This window comes from Rhincodon typus, chromosome 2, assembly GCF_021869965.1.
Source record: "Rhincodon typus isolate 14 chromosome 2, sRhiTyp1.1, whole genome shotgun sequence".
Lineage (NCBI taxonomy): Eukaryota > Metazoa > Chordata > Chondrichthyes > Orectolobiformes > Rhincodontidae > Rhincodon > Rhincodon typus.
The window spans coordinates 69,565,454-69,591,206 of record NC_063333.1 but is presented as its reverse complement, the minus strand read 5'-3'; the positions used below and the strand labels follow the sequence as shown (position 1 = coordinate 69,591,206).

At 38.8% G+C, this 25,753-nt stretch overlaps 1 protein-coding gene across 1 annotated transcript in view; it reads right to left on the bottom strand.

Moving 5' to 3' along the window:
- The window catches only part of hepacam2 (HEPACAM family member 2), an 82,497-nt gene that overhangs the window by 39,758 nt on the left and 16,986 nt on the right, over positions 1–25,753 (bottom strand). The window contains exons 3-4 of the mRNA XM_048608330.1: positions 12,477–12,773; positions 1,023–1,148 (exon numbers count right to left, since the gene is read on the bottom strand). Coding sequence (XP_048464287.1) covers positions 1,023–1,148; positions 12,477–12,773 — 423 coding nt within the window. The remainder of the gene's footprint in view (positions 1–1,022; positions 1,149–12,476; positions 12,774–25,753) is intronic.

The window sequence follows — 25,753 nt, the reverse complement described above, 5'->3', positions numbered from 1 at the left end:
TGGGGATGATGGGCTTCTGTAGCCAAATGTCTCATGTTATGCTCCTACAGTCAAAATGTTACAAATATTTAGAAAAATATTTTTAAAATTGCATTTTAAATCTTAACTACTGAGTTTAAAACCTTTCAAAATGTGCTGTAAGGTCGCCTAAACCTTTACAACTGCAATGTTTGTCAAACTTCTAGATATTTCTTCAATGAAAGGCCAAAAGTTAAATTACACTACAGAATATTCAGCACTGACCAAAACAATAGACAAGCTAATTAATTATATAAACTCCAAGTATTCAGTACATCTACCACAACAGACACATTTTGCTTTCAACAGAGATTTAAAGCCGATCGGCCAACTACAAACCACAGAAGTTATAAATAGGTTGCAACCAGCCTTACAGATGGAAGTAACAACACACTGGACAGGAAATCTTTGCTAACCTGTCTATTTTATTTTTATTAAGTTTACGATTTTAAATAAATGCCTTCCCAATTGTCTTGAAGACAAATGTGTCAGTGTATGGTAAACAGTGCACCAGCTGCCCGTCAGTACCTGACCTACTTTTTAATTCTTCAAGTTTGGTTCTAAATAATGAATACCTGAAAGCTGTCTGAGTGGATCATTGCCTAGTTTGATTCTGCTTTGACCTAACATACAGTTTCCAGCAAGAAGCAATAAACTCTTTTTGGTTTTGTTTCTCTCCTACTTCACTCAAAGTACAAAAGTTATTTTTAATGCCCAACCATCACTCTACGTGAAATAAGCTAACGTAGTAAAGACACTGGCTACTTCATGACCTGTTTCCTGAGTCCAGGTGAGACATTTACTCAGAACCATTGGAATAGCTTTACAAGAAAAACAATCCAAGAAAATGCTTGCAAATCTTTAGCTAATTTCCTGAGGTAAATATGACAATAACAACTATGTAAATATCAAAATTATTTTCATTGCTTCCAAATGTCTAGTGGATGACAAGTTCTGAATAAACACCACAAAATTGAGCTTAATCTTAGTTGATAAGAGCATACCTTTTCGTGGAAAGTATCTTCTCAGAAGAAAGTAAAGAAATATACAGACAATCAGAGTCAGTGACAATCCAACAATTATTCCCAATGAATGAAGTGAACTTCCTTTTTGTTTCTGTTTTTCTTGACCTGTTAGTGGAATATGATCACACAATGAGAAGACAATCAGTGAATGTACTTTTTTCCATTGCAGTGCACAGGAATTATAAACATTAAATGAACACAGTGACGATAAATAATGGTATTGGTGCAATTAAATTGGAAGAATGGCAGAGAGTGAGATGAACAAGTTACACTTTGCATCCAAACTGAATTTACACTGGCAAACTAGTTACCTGCTTGGTGTTGTGACAAATGTTAGATGTGAATTCAGAAATACCTGAACATTGCTGCTTTCTGGCTGCAATAGGATTCATTTTCATTCTTTTGTTAATTTTGTTGATAAAGTAGGTGCAAGTATATACATAGCTCTGATTTACCATGTTCAATCTATTAGTGGGATCTAAACTTGCAAAGAAATCCCAGCCATTTCTCAATTCCATTAAAGGGTGAATTTTCCAAAATATTAATCCATGGTTTTTGAACAAACGTTTAGTGGAAAGTGTTTTTTACATAGTCACAGTGTCACATTCAGTCTATTGAGCAGTATGAGTTTATAGAGATTGAGGAGGTAGGACTGATGAGCATTGAACAATTTCAACAAGAGTGATATGGGCTGAACAGCCTTCTTCAGTTTTCCTACCATTCTTCGTTTTTCATCCGTTACTGAAACAGAAGCACTTGAGACTATGCTGCAAGTACTCCAGCTGCGTGCCTGGTGAGACAGTACAGAAAATGCCCTTTTTAATGGACAAGTGCTATCGTCAACGGACAGTCCTAAATCAGGTTGTCATCAGGCAAAGAGTCAATTGCACTGTCTCTGCTGAAAGGTGTTTTGTGGCTGAGCCAATTCATTATTGAACTCAACCAGGATTCAATGCAGGTAATAGAAACCGAAAGAACTGCGGATGCTGTAAATCAGGAACAAAAACAAACTCAAGGAAGTTCTGAGGAAGGGTCACCAGACCCGAAACGTTAACTCTGTTTTTACCTTCACAGATGCTGCCAGACCTGCTGAGCTTTTCCAGCAGCTTTGTTTTTGTTCAATGCAGGTAATGCCTATCCAAAAAGAAAGTCTGTGCTTGTGAGTTGTACACAGAACAGTAATATTGATAAAGATTAGGGAATTGAAAATCCATGGGGCAATTTTGCTGCAATACCATTTCTACGAAAGACAGATAAAACAAAAGGTTCATTCCACTCAGACTAATAACATAATTAAAATGAAAATGAAATGTAAATGTAGTGTAAATTGGTCTCACCCTAAATACAGATCCTTACAATTGGAAGTGTTTCATTTCATCCCAAGAGATTAACAATAATATGAATTTGCAATGCCCATTATCAATAATGGCTCAGCAATTAGCACTGCTGCCTCACAGTGCCAGGGATCTGGGTTTGATTCCGGCCTTAGGCGATGGTCTGTGTGGAGTTTGCACATTCTCCTCGTGTCTGTGTGGGTTTCCTCCAGGTGCTCCAGTTTCCTCCCACAGTCTAAAGATGTGCAGTTAGGTGGATTGGCCATGCTAAATTACCCATCGTGGTCAGGGATGTGTGGGTTAGCCATGGGAAATGCAGGTTTACAGGAATGGGTCTGGGTGGGATGCTTTTTGGAGGGTTAATGTGGACTTAATGGGCTGAAAGGCCGGCTTCCGCACTGTAGGAATTCTATGATTCAAAACTCTGGTGAGCAAATCTATGTTGTACATTCACCACATATAATAATATCTTGATGATGGATTTTCCAGTCACTTTGGCAGGCAAGTGTTCAGCAAAACCAAAAGACTGATTTAAATTCTAGGCCACTGTTGTCTCACGTTTGATATTAAACCAAATTTCAGTTGCATCACTATTACAAAAATCACATAAGAACTTCTTGTCAGCTGATTAATTGGTCTTGATATTGATCTTCAGCTATGCTTGCTTGTCCTGAAGACTCTTGACAGTGTTTTCCTCAGATATTGAAATATCATAATGACAGAAACTTCTCCACTTGAGTCAATCCTAACCCTAGGTCACATTGACATGACAATAAGTCTGAAGAAAGGCAGAGATCTTATATTAACTTGCCCATAGCCATGTATTCCAGGATCCAGAGTCTCAATCCACAATGTACCACTTCATTTAGTATAAAAGGTTTGCTATTTTCTGAGTATCTTCTCCAACTACATTGTATGGCAAAAATGAACCATCACCTAGCAAGCAAGTTAAGTATTTGGCAGGCTGACTCACAGACTTTGGAAAGGGCATGGAGTTTCTTTCACAGCAAAGATCAAAGTTTATGAGGTAGTGGTTCTTCCATTACTCCTTTATGGTTGTCAGAAGTGGAAAATATACTAGCATCATATCAACAACCAAAAGTATTCAATCTTCATGCCCTAAGATCTAGTTACAACATTAGGTGATAGGATAAAATCCCTAACATTATCTGCTCATCTGAACTGAGCTTTACTGGATCCATCATGTGGTTCACGTGGAGGATTTCTGGATACCACAGAACTCTGCAGACTTCAGGATGTCCCAAACTTTGACATAAAGACTATCTAAAAGCCATCCACAAAGCTTGCAAACTGCAACACCTTGTAACAATAAAGATTCCAAGACTGTTTTTTGTGAGTTGTGAGAAATCCATTAAGATTCACAAGGTCATAAATCACACGACACCAGGTTATAGTCCAACAGGTTTATTTGTAAACACAAGCTTTTGGAGCCTCCCTCCTAACACGTGAAGGAGGACTGAGGCTCCAAAAGCTTGTGTTTTCAAATAAACCTGTTGGACTATAACCTGGTGTCGTGTATTTTCTGACCTTGTCCACCACAGTCCAACACCAGGACCCCCACATTAAGATTTATAGCAGTAATTGTTGTGTGGACATTATTTTCTAATGGATTGATTAGTGTTGTACTATTTACCACATTTGTAAGAGTGCATTAGCTGCAGTGTAAGCTATGGAGCTGCACTAAGATGACATGCAGAGTTTGGGAGACTTGTTAATTATGTTAATGTGCAAGTGATACGTTATTTAAATAGCAAGAAGATTTTTGACAATTAGAACTATTTTATCTGCATTGAGATAACCAACACATTGGTCATTTTGTCTCAAACTCTGTTGCTGTTTGAAGTTGATTAGTTGCAACATGACTGAGTAGTGCAGATATCACTATGGAGATTCTGCCTGCACTGATTGCAAAAAAAACATGACCAACAATGAGCACCTGCTGTTTCTATTTACTTGTAAAATACACCTGCCCTGCAACATGAAGCCTTCATCAAAGCATAAGGTTAGGTGTGAAAAAGAGCAGCCCGTTCATTGCTGACAATCAGCTTATATATTATAATTCTCCTGAATGCTGGCACAGTGATGAGAATCGAGTGAACCTGTAACCTACTTTTTCATTGAAGACTTTGAAAAAAGGAGCAGTGATTCTGTTGAAAGAATTTAAAACAAGGATGTTTTCATCGCCATGTACAGGGTCAATAAGACTATCAGACCTAGGAGCAGAAGTAGGCCACTCAGTTCATCAAGTGCGCATCATCATTCAATGAGATCATGGCTGAGCTAATAATCCTCCACTCCACTGTTCTGCCTTTCTTCACAGCCCTTGATTCCCTTGCTGGATTAAAAACCTGTCTATCTCAGCCTTGAATATATTTAATGACATAGCCTCTGTCGTACTCTGCAGTAAAGAATTTCACAGATTCACCATGGCCTGAGAGATGAAATTCCACCTCCTCTTTGTCTTAAATGCTTGACCTTTTATTCAGAGATGATGCTCCCAATCTTAGACTCTCCCACAAGGGAAACAACCTTTCCATGTCTACCTTGTCAAGTCTGCGAAGAATCTTGTATATTTGAGTAAGGCCGCCTCTCATTTTTCTATATTCCAATGAGCACAGACCCAACCTACTCAACCTCTCCTCATAAGAAAGCCTCTTCACACCAGCATTGATGCAAAATATAGAACGTTACAATATAAATAAAAATTTCTTTGAAACGTGAAATGAGTTTGCACATTGAATAACCAAGTAATAACATTAAGGAAGATCTCAGGTTAAAGCTCAAGCCTTACACAGGTCTTGATAGTAATATTATCATTGTCTTTTGTCTTTGGATGAAAGAGAAAAAAAAAACTTACCCAGTCTTATTCAATGGCCAGTTTTGGAAATTTTAAGTAAGGACAGAATCAGGAATATTTATGATGCAGTCACTAATATTTTCATAGAATCCCTGCAGTGTGGAAACAGGCCCTTTGGCCCAAATGGTCTACACTGCCCCTCTGAAGAGCATCCCATTCAGACCCATTTCCCATGTCTAACCCAAACATCCCTGGACACTATGGGCAATTTAGCATAGCCAATCCACCTAGTCTGCACATCTTTGGACTGTGGGAGGAAACCAGAGCACCCAGAGGAAACCCACACAGACATGGGGAGAACATGCAAACTCCACACAGACAGTTGCCCAAGGTTGGAATTGAACCTGAGTCCCTGGTGCTGTGAGGTAGCAGTGATAACCACTGAGCCACCGTGCCACCCACTTTGGTATGAATCAAATGCTATCACAACACTTCACCTTACAAAACAATATGTACCATTCCATTCCCATTCATTTCATAGCTAGGCTGCCTGCACTCAATATATTGCCATCCAGATTTTCTTTTTTCACATCTCTCCAGAGGATTTGGGTGTCTCTGGAAAAGCCAACATTTAATGCTCTTTCTTATTGCCCTTAAGAAAGTGGTGGTGGAGGGAAGGAAATCTGCTAATCTTACCTACTTAAATGTGACTCTTAACTGCCTTCTGGGAAATTAGCAACGGGAAGTTAATGATGGCCTACATATCTATATAGCTATATATATATATATATAGCAATGGCTACTTCCCATAAACTAAAGAAATAAACTGGGAGCTTGATAAATTTGGGGCATTCGTCTGAAACCAAGATACGTTGAGGAACTTTACTCATGGACCTGTCACATAATGGGCAAGGTGCTAATAAAATGATTGCTCTGTCTTGAATGGTGTCAATCATCTTGAATGTTTTAGAAACTGTATTCATGCAGACAGATGAAGATTATTCTATCATTTCTGATTTGTGTCTTATAGATGGTGGACAGGATTTGAGGACATCAAGTGGTGTACTGACCATAGAAATATTCCTAATCTCTGGTCTGTTCATGAAGCTACAACCAATGGCACTAGTACAGTTAAGTTTCTGGTCAATTGTAACCCCAAATATGTTGATGGTGGGTAATTCAGCAATGGTAGCACTGTTGGAAATTAAGTAAAGAATGTTAAATTCTGTCTTGATGAAAGTCACGATCACCTGGCACTTGTGTGTCTCAAATGCTAAATGCTGCTTATTAATTAAAGTCTGAATGTGGTTCCAGCTCTTGCTGCATGTCTGAGGAATCATGAGTGATACTAAGCATTATGCAATCATCAGTAAATATCTCCATTTCTAATCTTTTGATGGAGATGTCTGTGCCTAAAAGACTGCCCTGGGCCTAAAAGACTGTCCTGAGAAACTCCTGCAGTGATGTCCTTGGCTATCATGCCTGTGCTAAATTGACTTTTTTACCTCTATCAAGTTACTGTAATTCCACATGCCTGCCTGATACTTCCATGTGCTTCATGTATTAGCTTTTTAGATTATGTAAAACTTTGCCTCAGCCGTCACTTCTGATGAAGCAGTAGCCTCTACCTTTAAAGGATTATTACATTTATTTATAATACATCCAAAACCATGGGCTCTTACCTTATTAAGTAGCATAATGTTGGTACCTTATCAAACACTTTCCAGAAATACAAATATAGTACATCTACAGCTTCCCCTTTATCTATCCTGCTTGCTACCTCCTCAAAGATTCTACTAAATTTGTCAGGCATGATTTCACCTTTGTGAAACGATACAGACTCTGTTTGACCAATTCATGTATTTCTAAATGCTGTAATATACTATCCTTTATAATATACTGTAAGGATTCTTAGAAGATTACTCACAATGGCATCCATTATATCTGCAGCCATGTTATTTAATATCCTAGAATGCATCCCATCAGATCCAGGGGACTCATACGGTCTTTAGTCCCATTAGTTTCTCAAGTATTTTTTGTTTAGAGATAGTTATTGTATTCATTTCCTCTCATCCTTTGCCCCTTACTTGGTATTGAATAATATACTTTATATTACATCGTAATTTTGAAATGCTATTAGTGTCTTCTACTGTGAAAACTGATGCAAAATATGTGTTCAACTCTCTGCCATTTCCTGTTTCCTCATTATTATTTGCCCAGCCTAATTCTCTAAGGGGTCAATTTTCTTTGGCTTCTCTCTTCCTTTCTATATATTTATATATGCTCTTGCTGTCCATCTTGATATTACTTACAAATCTTATTTGATATTACTCAAAGTTTGTCCTGTCTGTCTTTGTTTTTTTTGATTATCTTTTGTTGATTTTTAACATTTTCCCAATCCTCTGGTTTACCACTAATTGTTGCCACATTGTATGTTTTTCTTTCAATCTGATGCTGTCCTTAACTTTTCTGGTTAACCATGGTTGGCTTATCTCCTTCCTTGAGCCCTTCTGCACAGGAAAATGTCTTTGCTGTGTGTTAATGGCATATTATCTTAAATTTCTGCCATTGTTCATCAACTGTCTTTGCTGCTAAAGCACTTTCCTCGTCCACTTCAGTTAGCTCTGCTCTCATTCCTTTGTGATGACCCCTAATTAAGTTTAGCACAGTTGCTTCTGATCCAAGTGCCTCCCTCTCAAACTGAATATTAAATTATACCAATTAATTGTCACCATTTCCAAGTGGATCTTTTACTCTGACATAATTTATTAAACCTGTCTCATTACACCTCATCAGATTCAAAATAACCTGATCCTGGTTGGGTTCACAACATATGAAAGTATCCTGAAAATACTATATGAATTCTTCCACATGGCTTCATTTGCCAATCTGACTATCCCAATCTATAAGAAGATTAAAGACCAGATTGTTTGAGGCTTGAAAGCCAGAGCCCCAAGGCAGGTCTCTGCCCAGCCCGCCTCCTCATCCAGCATCTTCCTCAATTCTTCCAGGGTCATCTGCCCCCAACTCCAATATCTGAGTTTGGACAGCTATTTTTAAAAGTTGGATTCGTGCAGCAGGGAATTCTCCTACTGTGTGCACCCAACTCACAGACAGAAGTTCAGGCCTAAGTCCTTTCTCATTCTGTCTCCTGGCCTCTTTCATCTCCTTTTTCACTTCCCAACGAAACTTCCTTATTCAGCTGGTTGATCTCAATTGAATTTCTAACCTGACATCACAGCACACACAGAAACAGAAATTGCTGGATAAACTCAGCGTTTCTGAGCTCTGAAGAAGGGTCTTTCCTATATGTTCCCTTACTGACTCTGAATGCACCTTGTCCCCCAGAACCAAATTCAGCAATGCCTCACCCCATGTTACACCAGAAATATGCTGATTAAGAATATTTTCATGAACACTCTTAAAAAAATTGCTCTCCCTCTCTGCTCTTTAAACTACTAATGTCCCAGTTTATCTTAGGGCTAAATAAAGCTTCACATTATCGCTACATAATAGCTTTTGCACTGCTCTATTATTTCCCTGTAAATTTGCATTTCCATATCTTTCCCATCAGGTGGTGGTGTGTAGAACTGTACCTAGTATTGATACCTTTTTTCATTTATTAACTCTAATCAATCTGTACTTGAACCCTCCATCAAACGAACAACAAGAAGAGAAAGATGATGAAGACACAGCACTCTCACTTGATTTCACATGTTTCTGTGTGTTTTCACATCAAGTTTTTAAGTGAATTCTGTGCAGCAGAACTCCATATGCAGTTTTACCCTTTGGTGAGTTGGCATCTGTGCTATTCTTTCCCTCTACGGTGGCTGCAAACCATGTGTTTCCATTATCTCACCAGTGTTGATTTAATGGAGATAGTGGATATTTTTCCTGTTGGCTAGACAGCTGGCAGGAGATCCACAGTGGCCTTTCTAGAAGAGACAATCAGCTGTGATTCCAGACCCACAGCAGTGCGATTGACTCTTAACTGCCCTCCAAAGTAGTCTTGAGAGCCAATCAATTCAAGGCTTCAGCATCAGATGCCAGCCTTTCCAATGATGTCCACATACTATATAAGAATCCTATACAACAATACTTGCCTGCCAAAGTATGCTGATTCATGGCCAAAGACCATGGGACACTCAGCAAAAATTTTAACAGATAAACTAAAGTCTACTTGAAGAAGATTGTCTCTGACCTAAAAACATGGGAAGACACTGCACTGAGCCACCTCTGATGGCAAGCCCTTCTTCACCAAACTGCAGCTGGTTTTGAAGCAGGACAAATGACGAAGCCCAAAGTGTATGAAAAGAAGAAATTTCAAGCTGCACTAGACTCATCAACCATGGATTAATCTGGATTGACTGATGACTGACGGCTGATGTGGATTTTGGGTTTCTTTTTAATGCTGTTTCTCACTTAGACTTTTTAATTAGCATTTTCCCCCATCTTTTACCTTTCATTAGTTTCACCACTATCTCTTACAATGTCTCTCTCTTCTTCCATTTTGATTTCTTTCCCTGTACCTGTCCTTACCCTGGGACTCGATAGCTAGCATCTTCATTACTCTGAGGGACCTTCAAGAGGACAGGACATCTGTCCTCCTTTCAACATTCCCCACCAAGGTCTCTATTGCAGCATGAATAAAACACCTGTCAGCTACGTATCCCAATTCAATCAATCTTTTTTCTTTACCAGATCAAACGAAGCTCACAAAGGGTTTCCAGCACCCACTACAGCCCCAATGCACTGGCACTTAAAGAGGTACAAGTTAACTTAAGTGATGCTGGCCAGTAATAACAATGGCCCTTGTGCTGATATGTCCAGTCAATCAACAGAACGGTTAACATTGGTGCACACAGAAATCATGACAGTAAGCAAGAAATATGAAGATACAGTGTTGTTTGCACTGCAGCCAACTGGGTTGTGTTTCAGTGAAAATTCCAGACTGCATACTCCAGGGCTATCCAATTTAGCTCCAATGAACTCAAAGTCCTCAATACTGTTTTGCACGATAAACTCATAGCCTCATGGATGATTGAAAAAAATTAAAAAGGATCAATGAAGTCAAACGAGAAAAAATATTTCCTCTAACTGAGGGGAGTGGGGGAAATATGGCTCCGAAGCACAAACATAAGACAGCCACTTATCAATCTAATATGAAATTAAGAAGAGTGGTGAAAGTGTCAGCCTCATCATCACAAAGAGTGTTAGAAGTGAACTAAATGAAAAAGGAACATGTTGCTTGAATGAGATGAAGAAATATGGGATCTGGGGAGGGTGTGCAGCACAAAGACAACAGAGACCAGATGGACAAAATGATCTGTTCCTGTGGTGTAATTCTTCAAGTACTTCTATGTAATATCAGTCCTGAATTATTGGAAATTGAATGTGGACTTGCTGGACTAGTTTTAGAATTCTAAAGATAATGTAAGTGTAAATGTTTGTGCATTTCAGAGATAATATAGAGAAGGTATTTTAATAATACATTATAACCTAATATACAGAAGCATGGCACTTGGTTCATGGAGCTTTACTGTAGCTGCTATTTTAAAAAAAACCTAAAGCAATCCACTCAATGAGATAGTGATTTCCTGGTTAAAGCTTGGTATGTGAGATCGGGGATAATAAAAAAAAGTGCTGTAGAAACTCAACGTGTCTGGCAGCATGTGTTCAAAGCCAAAACATTTAACATTTCAAGTCTGACTTGACTCTTCTTTGGAACAGGAGAGCCTGAAAATGATCGTTATTATGCTGCTGTCTAAGCGGGGGGGGGGGGTGGGTGTGAAGAGATTTGATTTGATTTGATTTATTCCTGTCATATGTACCAAGGTACAGTGAAAAGTGTTGGCTTATGTGCTTTACTGGCAGATCGTACTATACAAGTGCATTAGGGTAAGAGAACAGGGTGCAGGATACAATGTTACAGCTGCTGAAAAGGTGCAGAGAGAGGTCAACATTAACATTAAAGAGGTCCATTCAAAAGTTTGAAAGAAGCTGTTCTTGAACCTGATATCCAACCTTATATATCTTCTACCAGAGGGTGGCAGAGAGTATAACCAGGGTGGGAGAGGTCTTTGATTATGCTGGTTGCAGAGGGAAATATAGATCAAGTCAATGGATGGAAGGCTGGTTTTGCGTGATGGACTGGGCTATGTTCACAACTGTCTGTTGTTTCTTTCAGTCTTAGGAAGAGCAGTTGCCATACCATGCTGTAAGAGTCTTTATGGACATGCTGAATTTCAATTGGAACAGATTGTGAGGATGACCAAAGCATAAAAAGCATAATTTTCCAGTCAAAAATTAATTCTGTTTCTCCTCCATACTTGCTGTTCAACCTGCTGAATTTCTCCAGCACTTTTTTGTGTTTTGTTTCAGATCTCTGATACCCACGGTATTTTACTTTTATGTCAGACCAGGGATCCTTGCTACACACTCAGTTCAGTTACAGTTGGTTCTGCTATAACGCGTCTTCCGTCAATGCGAATTGGCTGTAACGCAGTTGACAAATAGGGGAATGATATTTCTAAAACACAAATTTGTGTTGGCCATAACTCGATTCTAACGGTGCACAGAGGAGTATGCTTCAACATCACATGGTCATTTCACAGGCTTTGTTGTGAATACGTACAATGTTAGCACTTAAAGAGTCTCCACGCTGGCATCATGTGATCATTTCGCGGGTTTTGTCATGAAGTGCTTTCTGTGAGAGGTACAGTACAACCTCCTGTTCCATCAAGTCATTTTGACATTTTTACAAGGTAAAGTCTTAAATTTACTTTTATTTCATTTTTCAATATGAATTAAATATTTACTCAAATTGAGCTATCCTTTGTGTGAGGCTATTGAATGATACTGAGTGATTTTTTTTGGTGATCTGTCCCGAACCCCACTTTTCCCATAGGCCCCTATATTGCGATTTTCTATAATGCAATGTTGTATAGGAACGCAACTATCATGTTATAGCAGAACCGAGTGTATTTGCAAATAAGGATTGAATGAACATTTCATAAAGCAAAACTGTAGTGATTCCAGTATATGCATCATTCACACTACAAAATAATTCCATTGTTTGTTTTGAGAATGATAACTTATTCAACATACGATTGACGGTAGCATCAATTTAATTCACATTAAGTTCCATTTCCAATTAATTAATCTGCCATTCAAAGCGATGTTCTATTTTTGACTCTTCAAATTAGTTTTAAGAATACCAATGATCACATTATTTTTAAAAAGCTGCCATTGATGAGTTGATATCAACAAGTCTGTACATACCAGTAGCAGAGAGTATGAAAGTGAATTGAGTTTCACTCCGTTTGCCGGTAATATTATTGTAGACACAGCACATGTAGTCAGCTTTGTCGGGTACTTTCTCAGACTTGATATTTAATACTGGCCCCCACTGGATGGGTGTTGTTTTGTTGTCAGCTTTCTGAAACCATGAGTAGACATTTGGTGGGTTGGAATTTGCTGAACATTTAAACCAGACTGGCTCTCCTTTGCCAGCAGCGAACACTCCTTCACTAACTTTGAATCGTGGTTCAGACTTCACCATTAGATCATAGGGACCATCTGAAAATGTTCAAGTGGAAGAAAGATTACCAGAAGAATAAGAAATCTCAATGCATTCTATGAAACTCTTAGAGATTATTGGACAATTGTGACAAAAATTTATAGAACAAATTAAAATTTCACAGCATGAGTAGTAATCTGGTGGTCTATTACAGAACCCTGAAAACGCTAGCCTAAAAATTAAAGAGTTTTATAATGGATATACTACACCCATGATGTGAAGATGATGCTGATCATTATATAAATTTAAGTATATTCATTTTATTTAAAATTTAGCTCTAGCGACTAAAGTTTTGACTCATTAATATTTGATTATTTGATTAAAATTTGACTCATTAACAATCCGACACATATTGCATTTGCATCTCAATTCGCACTTTATCTATGTGTGGGGTTTGGCGCTAGGTCTGTTCAACACATGCACCCAAGGGGATCTCAGACCCAGTCACTGGCTACAGCTGACAACATTGCTCAGCCTAATTGAATCCATTTCTGCACATTAGTCTGTTGGGATCTTCTTCATCATTGGAGAAGTTGGGGCATCATTAGGGCCATGCAAAGCCATCTCAAACATCTCCCCGTACTGAACACTGCAGGCCACATGTAAAATAAACTCCATCCTGCCATTTGTTTCAAACTACAGAGATGATTGACACTGATCTATTTTCTTTTCTTATACGTACATGAACTGTAAAATATCTGGAAGGTCACTATGAGTGATTAGAAATTGGCTTTTATTTTGCTTTGAACAAATAGGTTAAATGCTGAGAGGGGTGTTGATCATGGAAAAAAGAGCCTATAATTTTGTTGCACAGTACTAGCCCAAACATTATGTAGACTGGGGTACACAAGGTCAGAAGTCAGATGACACTAGGTTACAGTCCAACAGGTTTATTTGAAATCACAAGCTTTCAAAGCTTGTGAAGGGGCAAAGCTCCGAAAGGGCGTGATTTCAAACAAACCTGTTGGACTTTATCCTGGTGTCGTCCGACTTCTGACCTAGCCCAAACATTCTGTCCCTTAATCCAATTCATTGCTGCAGTATCCATGCCAAATGAGATGATTAATTATGATCAAAGTTTGAACAATTTGGGACTCAACATCTGTAATTGTGAGTGAGCTATGCTTAACTCACTGGCTGCATTCTAATCTCCAGGAATCTGGTGTGGGTTCAAGCTGTGTTCCAAAGGCGATACAAATCGACGTTGACATTTAAGTCCAATATTGACAGTCTGTTACATTAACAAATGTTTTTGTTCCAGATGAATCATGAAAACCATAGCATTGATTTGGGTGGATGAAAAAGATGACATGACATCCTTTGAAGACAAACAAGCAAGGTATCCTGACTAAAATCTATGCCACAACCAACATCATCAAAACAGACTATTTGGTCATTTATCTCACTGTTGTTTGTGTATGCAATTAGCAATTTTGCTTTCCTGCATTGTAACAGTGACTGTATTTTGAAAGCAGTTCATTCCACACCTGAAACATCTCAGGGTTGTTATATCTCTGAGTGGATCATTAAAAATTTGAATTCCAGATGCCATAGATTTGATGCCTCACTTAATTTATGTCCCCTTGAAACATTCATACAGTTTATTGTGTCTCCTAAGTTAGCATAAAATGAAAACAAGTATATAGAATCACAGGGTAGAATCCATTGGAGCCTCAGTGACATGGGCTACGGCGAGGTGTCTGGCAGAATTTCCAAACTTACCAAACAAGCCAGACATCAGGAAAGCTTGATAAAGAAATCAGAGTGGGTACCTGGCAGATTCAGCTGCTCCAAAAGAAATCCATGTTGACTATGACCAAGCCACAGTTCAGGGACAATCAATAGGCACCAGGCATATACACCTATCCTCCATGGACATTGGCATCCGATACCTGCTATCATGACCATCCTGACACTCTACTATTCACTGGCAGGGCACACTAGAAGGGCAGACTTCCATTGCAGCAAATGGCATTGCAGCAGGGGCACTTTGTGCACAAAGACAGGCACCCAGCTTGTGGACTGAAGGATTAAATGAGTCAAGGGTTTCTAACTCTCCTACCCTCTTATAGAAACTTATAGAAACATATAAAATTATGAAAGGAATCGATAAGATAGAAGTAGAGAGGATGTTTCCACTGGCAGGTGAAGCTAGGACAAGAGGGCATAGCCTCAAGATTAGAGGGAGCAGATTTAGGACTGAATTGAGAAGGAACTTCTTCACTCAGAGGGTTGTTAATCTATGGAATTCCTTGCCCAGTGAAGTAGTTGACGCTACTTCAGTAAACGTTTTTAAAGATAAGGTAGATTTTTTTTGAACAATAAAGGAATTAAGGGATATGGTGAGAACGCGGGTAAGTGGATCTGAGTCCACGAAAAGATCAGCCATGATCTTATTGAATGGCGGAGCAGGCTCGAAGGGCCGGACGGCCTACTCCTGCTCCTAGTTCTTATGTTCTTAAGCAGTCGGTTCCGCACCCTGACCACCCTCCATGAGAAAGAAACAGTTCCTAGTCTCTGCTCTAATACTTCTACCAATCAATGCCCTCAATGCACTAACCTTTCTGCCCAGGTAAGCCCACCCAATCCACTCTAAGAGCCTCACAATTTTCTACATCTATCAAATCTTCTCTGAGCCACTTCTATTCCAAGGAGAACTATTCCAGCCTATTTAATATTTCCACATAGTTGCAGTTTTTCATTCCTGGCAACATCCTGGTAAACAGAACCAGATGGGGTAAATGCAGGAAGGATGGCCCTGTTCTCTGTGGAGTCCACAACCAGGAGTCACAGTTTATGGATATAGAATAGGCCATTTAGAGCTGATAAGAGGAGTGGTTTCTTCACCCAGAGAATCGTGAGCTTGTGAAATTCTCTACCGGAGAACGTGGTTGAGGCCAAAACATTGAATGTTTTCAAGAAGGAGTTAGATATGGTTCTCAGAATTAAAGGGACCAAAACGTAGGGGAGAAAATGGGAACAGGGAACTGACGTGGATGATCAACCACGATCATAAAGAATGGCAGAGCAGACTCAAAGAGCTTAATAGCTTACTCCTACTCCTATTTTCCATGTTTCTAATTATCCTTTTTTTAACCCTTTCTAAGGCAATTCTGAAATAAGGTGACCAGAACTGTGCACAGTACTCAAGCTTGCCCCAAATACTGATTTATACAGTTCTAGTAAATCTTCCCTGTTCTTATAGTGCATGCCTCAGCTAATAAAGGCAAAGAGTCAATACGTTTTCTTAACCACCTTATTGGCTTGTCCTGCAACCTTCAGGAATCTGTGGGCATTCACTTCAAGGTCCTTCACTTCTCTACACCTCAGCATTCTTACGCTGACCATGTATTCCTTTGTCTTTTTTTTTGACAGCCAACCCAAATTCATCACACTTCATGTAATATACAACTCTATTTCTCCATCCAACTTCACAGAAATCAAATGTGGGCCCAGGACAGATCCATGGGGAACACCAGTGACTACATCCTGTATGTAGAAATCAAACCCCATAATTGATGGACCAAATGGCTCATTCCTGCTCCTATTTGCTACATAATCTCTCTGAAGCAACTGCATATTTAGTTCTCTACTCTTGCCTTTAAACAATTCTCCTTTCTTATTTCAAATATTTATTTATTTTCTTGTTAAAAGTTGTTATAGATTCCATTCCCAGCTATGTTTCTTGTAAGACATTTGATGTTCTGAATCCCAAGTGCACTAAAAAAATGTATTTTTAATATTTGTGCTTAACAACCAGAGCAATTCTGTGTTCTATTATCACATTATAAATAATATAATTGAATGTATAGACACTGCTCATAATCTTCCACCTCATTTTGTGATGATTGCATAATAATAAGTATAAAATTAAAAATCATTGTATACACAGATGTCACATGACTGAGACTTCGGTCCCACTGTGGATTATTTTCTTCATGAGGCTTGCCTGACTTCAACCTTTATCCCCAATGATGTATCATTTCTATGTCTTTATCTGAGTTTACTGTTTCCTCAATGATTTTCCCTTTCAAAGGTCATTCCTTTCCACCATACAATTTCTATCAGAAAGAATATTTGTTGTGAATTTATTGTTTCAATATTGTATATGTTCAAATGATAGAAATTGAACCCTCAATTTGATACCAGATACCACAGAAAGGTATTCATCAGATCAAGCACCACAGCTATTAACTGAACATTTTGCAAAATCTGCAGGGATTTTTGTGAAAGCTGTTATTCTAACTACCATCATTAAGTAACCACAAGGAAAAACAGTCCCGACAAGAATCAAATATTCCCAACAGCTCTATCTGCCTTGTGGACTACAGATAGTGCACATGAGACAAAGAAGCTAATTAAAAAGACGAAAAATGGAAAAGCTATATGAAATGTAGATTTAGTATACTTCAACTTGTCAAAAATACTAAGGCTTGAATTTTCTTGATGATGGAGATGCTCTCCAGTTGAGCCAAAATGGCTCATGACGAGAGCCATGATTCCGGAAATCCTTCCCTCTAAATCTGGCATATATTATTTTTGTTGGGCTACAAGGGTGTGCGTGTGGGTATGAGTTGTACTTGACATATCCCTGGATCAGTGCAGCAGCTACCTATGTTAAAGTGCAGCTGCCTTCAAATAGGTCCAATTTTCATGAGTGGGATGTATACAAAACCTAAGTTATGGGCTTTACCTTACGCAGAAAAAGGTCTAAAAATGCCAGATGTGTTTGGAGAGGTACGGTATCCTTTTGGATATCTCCAGGGACACCTTTGGGAGAGGTTTAGTGTTTTTGAGAGAGGTAAGGAACTTATTGAAAAGACCAAGAGGCCTTTGAGATTGTTAAAAGTAGATTCAACTCAATGAAGCTACAAAATTCATGGGAACTGTCAACCTGTCAAGGGACCTATTAATGTCATTGGAACTGTCAAATCATCAAGATGTTTAAATTTCACGGTCTTTAAATTTTTGGGAAAAATCAGCAAAAGAGTCTGAGCCAGCAATTTCACCCAGTGTATCGATATAGGCTGGTGCACTATCATTATAGGATTTGTGCTCCATGGTTATGATTTCACAACTAATTAATGTCACAGTGTGAGTCCTGTCACTTCACTGTTTGATTGACAGCTTCAAAAGCTTATAAAGTCTTTGAAGTCAGAATATCAATTTATTAAGGTTGGGAATCATTGCTTTTATTAGGGTCAGGGAATAAATGGATGAAGGATATTAAATGCAGTAAATGGGTTTTTATTAGTTAGAGTGTTATTTTCATCAAGAGACGCATTATATTATTTCATCTCATCAAAGATCCTGATGCTTTCTATGGTGGGTTCTGAGTGAGTTAGGGTGGAGGTTTTAAGGATAAAGGGTATTGTGTGGAATATATGGTTGGCCTGAGATAGCATCAAGTTGGTGCAGGGGATTTTAAGGACCCAGAGGTTGTATCAAGGGGTATAGGTTGTCTTGGAGGTATGAGGAGTCATGTTTTTGGTACAGTTTATAAAGTGGCATGGCTTGGTATGGGCAAGGCATGGTGAGTGTGTAGGTGAATGGCAGAGTGTAAGAAGTGTGGAATTAAGGGAATATTATTGTTTCATTGTTTTGTTAGTAGCTTTGAAGTCTTGGATCAACCCATCTCCACACCAGACAACTCTGATGACAACCTCCAAACCAGGGATGGTAAACCCAATTTCAGTTAATATCTGTTCCCCAGTCCAGCAGATCTAAGTTACAGCATCTGTGGCACTTTCTCCACAGTCAGGTTTGCACAGCCAGGCGTTGTCTTAATTCAGCTTTCCCAACACAAATCCAAAAAAAAACAAATATGAAAAGAAAATGATAACCTGCAATTTCTCTATGTTGATAACAGATCCTTTCTCCACAGGGAGGCATTGATGATCTACATGCAACTTCCCATCCACACAGATGCACTCAAATTTACTTACAAGTATTTAGGTCTCATTTCAAAGGATATTATCAGATCAAGTTCCTCAAAGCGCATGACAGGTTTAATAAAATATCTTGGCAATTCAGCATCATCTCAGTACTCCAAAACAATGAGAATGGTGATCTGACCTTATCTTACGTAAAATATTTACATAACTTAGTGCATTTTTCCATAATTTTGTTTTTCAAATCATAAACCAGTTTCATGTGCAAGCAACTGTCATATATGTCCAAGCGATATTTGATCTTGTGTAAAAGTTGATGCTCGAATTCTATCTGAAAAATCTAAATTTACCAACACCACACCATTTGAGTTATACTTGGCCTGGTGCAAAACAAGCCATTTGAAGGTAATTATTGAACTCCTCATGTCTTATAGAATTCTAAAATTATTTTTTGGTTCCTTTTGTACTTACTTTGGTGGCAGGGTTGGCAAGAACAGTGACTATTTCAGCTGATCACAGGGTTCCCAAGGCAGATTATGGCAACTCTGTGATCAGCTGACACAGGTGTGTGGTGAGACTATGAGACAGTGGTGAGACTATGAGACAATGGTGAAATTCAACCTCTCAAAATTTGCATAATTTGACCTCCAACTGTTTGACTAAAAGTTTGATCTGAAAAACTTGATTTTTCCACAGGTTTACACGGTAAATATGACAACAGGAAGGGTCGGGCTCTTGGGTCGTCAGCACCATAGAAATGAAGGATTCTACACTTTCCTAGTGTGATCTCAAACAGCATTCGGGCTCCTCTGAGTCCCACAAAATGAAGCTTTAAATTTATCTTTGTAAAGGCCTTGAGTCTTTGAACATCAGAATTGGTTAAACTGAAGTAAAATGGTGCAGTGAACCTATTGAGTAACTTATAGGCTTGCAACCTGAGATATTTTAAAATTGGAATGGAGTGATGTTTCACCACTTTTGCTTTATTGACCTCACTTGGTTTTTGGCTTGTGTGAGGAGTCCGTCATCTCCTTCTCTCTCACCAGGGCATCAATCCTATCCCACAACCAAAAAACACTTACATTGATCTTGCACTGTTAACACAGAAAAGTTTTCAAGGTGCTTCATGTGAGGAATAAGTACAGAGGTTTTGTGATGTAACAATGTACCACTGTTACAATGAGCAATGCAGAAAATTTGCATGAACCTTTCCAGATACGAACCTTCTGTGTAAAACCAGTGGCCTGACAAATTAGGCTCAAGGCATCAAATGTGTGACAAAAGCATATTTCTCTACTGTAAAATATTGATACTGTTGTGAAAATCTGGTTTATGGTTTATATTTTAGAATGTAACTTTCAGTTTTAGGAATTAATGCATTTAGTGTATGATAAGTGGAAAATTCTGTTTGAGAAACTGGTAACAACACTGATCTAAAGGCAATTCAAACAATCTTGGAGTGATTACACTTAAAAGGTAACTTATGTTTATCCTGAAGGTCAAAATTAATGATGTGACAGCTGTAAACGATAGAGAGTCTTCTATCTTACAGCAATTAAACCATGTCTGCCTTCACTTCAATAGAATATTTAAATTATATATATATAGTTTCCTGTTCAAAGGAAGCAGAAAGCAGCTTTATGGGTCCAACCAGTTTGCAGAAAGGATTGTAAAACTGCACTAACAATATAAATTATTCATGTAGTTTACAGAATCAAAGAGTGTCATGGAAGGTAAAATATTTTGTTTGCATTTCTGTTTGAAAATATCCCAAAGCATGTGACCTTGTCAGAAAGATGGGCTGTTAGTGGAAGGTTCTTTTGTTATCTGTATCTGCTTATCAGTATCTGTCAGTTAGCTGTGTATGTTTGCTGAGGGGGCAGTTGCAGTTTTGTTGTGGTATGGACTGCAACTCATGAGACTTTAATTGACCACATGGAGAGTATTTGTATGTGTACTTCATCTCCATTTGAATTTGGTGAGGGAAGGCAGGTGTAAAATTTCCTCCAGCTTGCAACTAATAGAAGAAACCAACAGTGGTTCTCGCAGATCTTTGAGACAGAAAAACATCAACTGAGTTACCTTGGAAAGCTGTGGGAAGGCATTTACGTCTCTGCTTGTAATATGAGCAAGGAGCTGAAATATCCACAACAGTGTGAGGTGTGTAAAGGAAAGGGTTACAGTGCCAAAAAATAGGAAGGGATCCCCAAAGAATCTCATCTCAGAAGATAGTTGGAATACGATGGAGAGTTAACATGAATTCCAGAGGACTCAGGCATTCTTTTCAGTTGGTCTCTAATAAGTGAATGCACCATCAAGTTATTTTGTACAATATAAGGAACATCTTGGCAGAAATAAAAACACAACTGGACTCACACTTTATGGAGTTGTAAACTATAATGTTAAGTGAATAATAATACTTTGTTTAACTCTTGAAATAGAGCAAAGTTTTTTTTTAAATGTGAAATCTCATGGTGTAGTTTGTTGGTTTTTTTTCTGTGTTTGAAACGTCTCCATAAGTTTGAATAATCCTTAAAAGGTCTGTAAGAATGTTCAACTATCAGGAAAAAAGCTGACATTCAGAGCCTCAAGTTTCATTTTTTTAGTTAATTTAGCAATCTCCAAACCACCATCACTGCTTAAACACTGGAAAACTTTGTAGTTGTGTTCTCTGGGATGATCTCAAAACAATGTAGAAAGTTTAAATCTTATGCTGGTTTTTGCCTCCAATGTCTGAAAAGCAGACGATACAAGGAATCACTGGTAGTCAGTCATAAATGTTGACAGTTATGATATGTATTCTGTTTTAGCCAAATGGTTGACAGTTCACTGGATGGCCAGTAAGTTAATACCATTTTGGGTCCCTCCATGATTCAGCAGGTTTATCCTACTGTAACATCCATACACAAAAGGAAAGTTAAGGTTCAATTTCAATTTGTGATCTGTACTTAGATCATTTTGGCTTTGGGCAAACTAAAGAGTTACTCTTGGTCTTGATGACTCAGGTTAAAGAGAAAATTGAACCAGAGCTGTCAATGCTTACAGTGATCCTTCCTAGAAGTGCAGTTTGTTTAGTGGTTAGGGAGGTCAGGATTGGATCATCTTTTGCACCCTTCTGTTGAATTCTGCACCATTCTTCACCCTCCTAGCTTATATGTGAGGTACTGTAAAGGGGTTACTGGTACCCAGGGAACTGCATTGATCACTCTTTTAAGGGAGGATAGAATGAAATAAAATTCACACTGAAAGAAAAATTATAATGTCTTATCATCAGTGTATTGTATCCATTTTGCATTACTTGCCTTAGTCCTTTGGACTATGTTACAATACACACAACATACCACCTGTTCATCATATGCTGGGACTGATGACAAATAAAAGCAAGTGTACACATTGATAACATTTTACAGCTGATGACATTATTTTGACTACTTTGTCGCTATATTGCAGCCTCCTGTCGCTAAGCAGCTGGCAAATACAAATAATAGGTGATCTTTCACCACAGTTTATACCCTGAAGCAACCGGATATAGAATGGGGTGTATTGTAAACCCTTTGACATTACAGTATTTGATTTTAATTATAAGTAACATAGAAAAGAGAGGACAGAAAACTCTGTATTTTATCTGGCGACCTCCAAAAACTGGTACCCACAAATATACTTTCAAATATTTTCAAAAACATTTTCACCTAATTGCCTTCACTGTCTCCTTGACAATCTATCCTTTATGTTTGCCACCATCTGGAGAACATTGTTACAACTAAATTACTAGTTGCAGCTTCTCCTTTCTAAGAGTTTGTTTGAATTTCAAGTATGGGATCACAATTCAATTTGTCTATTTCCTTTAGAAATCTTAAGTGTGCATAATGTCTCCTCTGAATCTTCGTTCAGACTGTAGACAATTGCAACCTCTTTAGCTTCTCAAAATACAGATGCTTTCATAGCTTGTCAGTTTGGTTGTCTTTTCTGCATTCCCTGGATATTTTTATTGTGGGATGATAACGAGAATTAGACACACTACTCCAGGTGGACCTATACAGTTTATGATACATTATCATCTCCTGAAGACAGTGCTGTATCTTTCATATCCTGAGATCTGTTTGTTATCTTTCATTGCTATCACAATATGCACTGTTGTTTTCAGTGAGCAATCCACCAAAGCCCTTCTGCATTGTGTCCTGTACCTTGGTGCCATTGTTTTATTTCCATTGATACCACCACTATTTCTCTTCCATTGCACTGAATGCTATTTGCCAGTCTGCAACTAACCTTTCCAACGTATCCAGATTTCTTTGTATTTAATTTGCCATTTTTGTTATTATGTGAGCCCTGCTCCACATTTTATTTCCATTTCCAACTTTATACCTATCCCCAGCTCCAAATCTTCATAAAAACTGACAAAAGGGTCCCAGGACCAATGTCCATGAGTCTATAGGAACTAGCTGGCAATATGGATCCATTCAATATCATCAATTTCTTTGGACAGTTATCATCACCCTAATGCAAAAGATTGCTCACTCTTCTATGTTCTCTTGACTCACTTGTATAACACCCGTTCAAAAACATTGTTGAAATCTAAAGTTATTGAGTTCTTTTTTCACAGAACACTATTGCCTACAAGCTGCGACATTTTCACTGACTTTAACATGGAATCAGCTTTGTTCTGCACTGAATTGTACAGCAATTCAAAGACAGTGACATTGAAGCATGTGAGAAGGTTACTGTAAATACGTATGATACTTATATCACGCAATTCCGCACAAGATAATTTATTAGTGCAAATACAGCTTGTGTATCTTCAGAAACAAGGTCTCCTCACAGGAACAACTGCGAGGTTGTTCAGAGAAAATCACAGAATCATAGAATCCCCATTGTGCAGAAATAGGCCATGTTGCCCATCAAGTCTGCACAGACTCTCAAAAGAGCATCCCACCCCGACCCACAACCCCACACTATTCTCTCATTTACCCTGGCTAATCCACCTAGCCTGCACACCCTGGACATTATAGGGAAGTTTAACATGACTAATCCACCTAACCCACAGCTTTACAGTGTGGGAGGAAACCGGAGCACACAGAGAAAACCCACGCAGACACGGGGAGAATGTGCAAATTCCACACAGTCGTCCAAGGCTGGAATTGAGCCCAGAAATGGTACATTGGAATATATGTTACAGTCAAAAGAATTGGTGAATTTAATTGTTTTACAATCCTCCTCTCCTGTCTGTAACAGAGATGGTTCTTAATTGTCTTTTTTAAATGTTGTTTAAAGTTGCATTCCCCCAAATGCTATTTGCAAAGTCCAATTAAAAACTGACCTGCAATTACTCCTTTAAGGTTATTTAACAAAGTGGTGTTTATTGATGTGTTCAAACAAAACACAGGAATAGTCTGCAACACATTCACGCACACACGCCTGCATGAAAGAAAGAAAGAAAACGTATAGAAGTTACAAATTACTTATAAAATCAATGATATTGGCATAGTTCATGTGAATTAGAGACTGTAATGAGTCAATGTCATGTGGAAGTTCTTTCAGTTGGCTAGCTATTTTGCAGGAGCTCAGATCCAGTCAAATTGTCAGTGAAAGTGTAGAAGTTGAAAACTGGGATAAAAGTAAAATAGTGCAAATGCTGGAAATGACAAAAACATCAAGTGCTGGAGAAACTCAGCAGGTTTGGCAGCATCTCTGGAGAGAAATAGAGGACAGAATCTTCTCGGGCCCTGAATGACATGGGCTATGGTAAGAAATCTGGGAGAATTGCAAAAGACATTGAGCAGGGACTATTTCAATGTTGGGTGCAACTAGTTGCATTTTCCAACAGAGTTTTGGATGTTCTGATGAATTGCTCATGTCACAGTGGTGAGATGCCTTTTAATGGGGATTACTATTTGTTATCACAATATTAACACCAAATTTCAGTTTGTTATTATGCAGCTTTTTGTCACACCGCATGGATAGAACGAGATGTCAAGAATTCCTGAACTGAAAGTCAGAGTGGGTACTTGGTGACTGCAGCTCGCTGCTTGTTCTTCTGGACTACCATCTCTGTCAGCAATATTTTAGAGCATGCTCTGGGACACCAGCCCAATTCACCCTCACTTCTATGGATACTGGCATCCAACATGTGCCAGCCTTTCCATATTATCATGGCACATCTTTGATCCATTTCTACACTTCAACGCTGCATTTTGGTTGACGCTGCCAACTATCATTGGAATTATACTGCAAGGAACTTTATGTACAGGGAAAGGCACCCAGTTCACAGACTGGACCAGGCTGCTGGCTCACTATTTCTCATTCACTTAGAACTTACCTCGATTCTCACAGCTTCTGCTTTGCCCTAGCTGTTTGCACTTTGTCCTCCCAGCCACAGTTTAAAGGGTCACACCTGTTGTACTATCTTACTGTTCAATGCAGACACAAAGCCAAACAGCTTGTCACTCTGGTCAGCGGCCATCAGTCAAGGAGTTGGTTATCTTGCATTATGGGATCCAGCTAGCTCAATCTCACATCTGTACAATCTTTCAGCAGTTTACATCATAAACACACTGCATTGCTGCAAGCAATCCATGGCTCAAAGTCTAAAGTGAGCAGTCCTCAGTGTAGTTTAGGGAGACGCAGTCAGTCAGGGGGGTCTCATCACAGTAAGTCAAGGAAAGCCTCTGACATTAGTCCAGGGGTTTGGACATGGTCATTCTGTTCAAGCTCTTGTAGGTGGTGAGGTGTCAAATGTCGGACATCTAATCACTGTCTTGGCTCTTTCTGCCCTATTGTGTTTTTTTTTCTCCTGGATTGAGATAAATGGGGAGGGTTTGAGTGAGATGAAAATAGGTGTGATTGCAGCTGGGGGGAAAGTGGTGACGTGTCCCAAGTAAGTGAGCAGGCAGCATGGAGGCCATGCAGAGTTTGAACTTTTGGGGGATGGGTGAATGAGAGTGAGTGAGGAAGATGGATAATGGAAGAGTGGTTGCTGTTCATGAGACAACAAGGTGCAGGGCTGGATGAACACAGCAGGCCAAGCAGCATCATAGGAGCAGAGAGGCTGACGTTTCGGGCCTAGACCCTTCATCAGAAGGGTCTAGGCC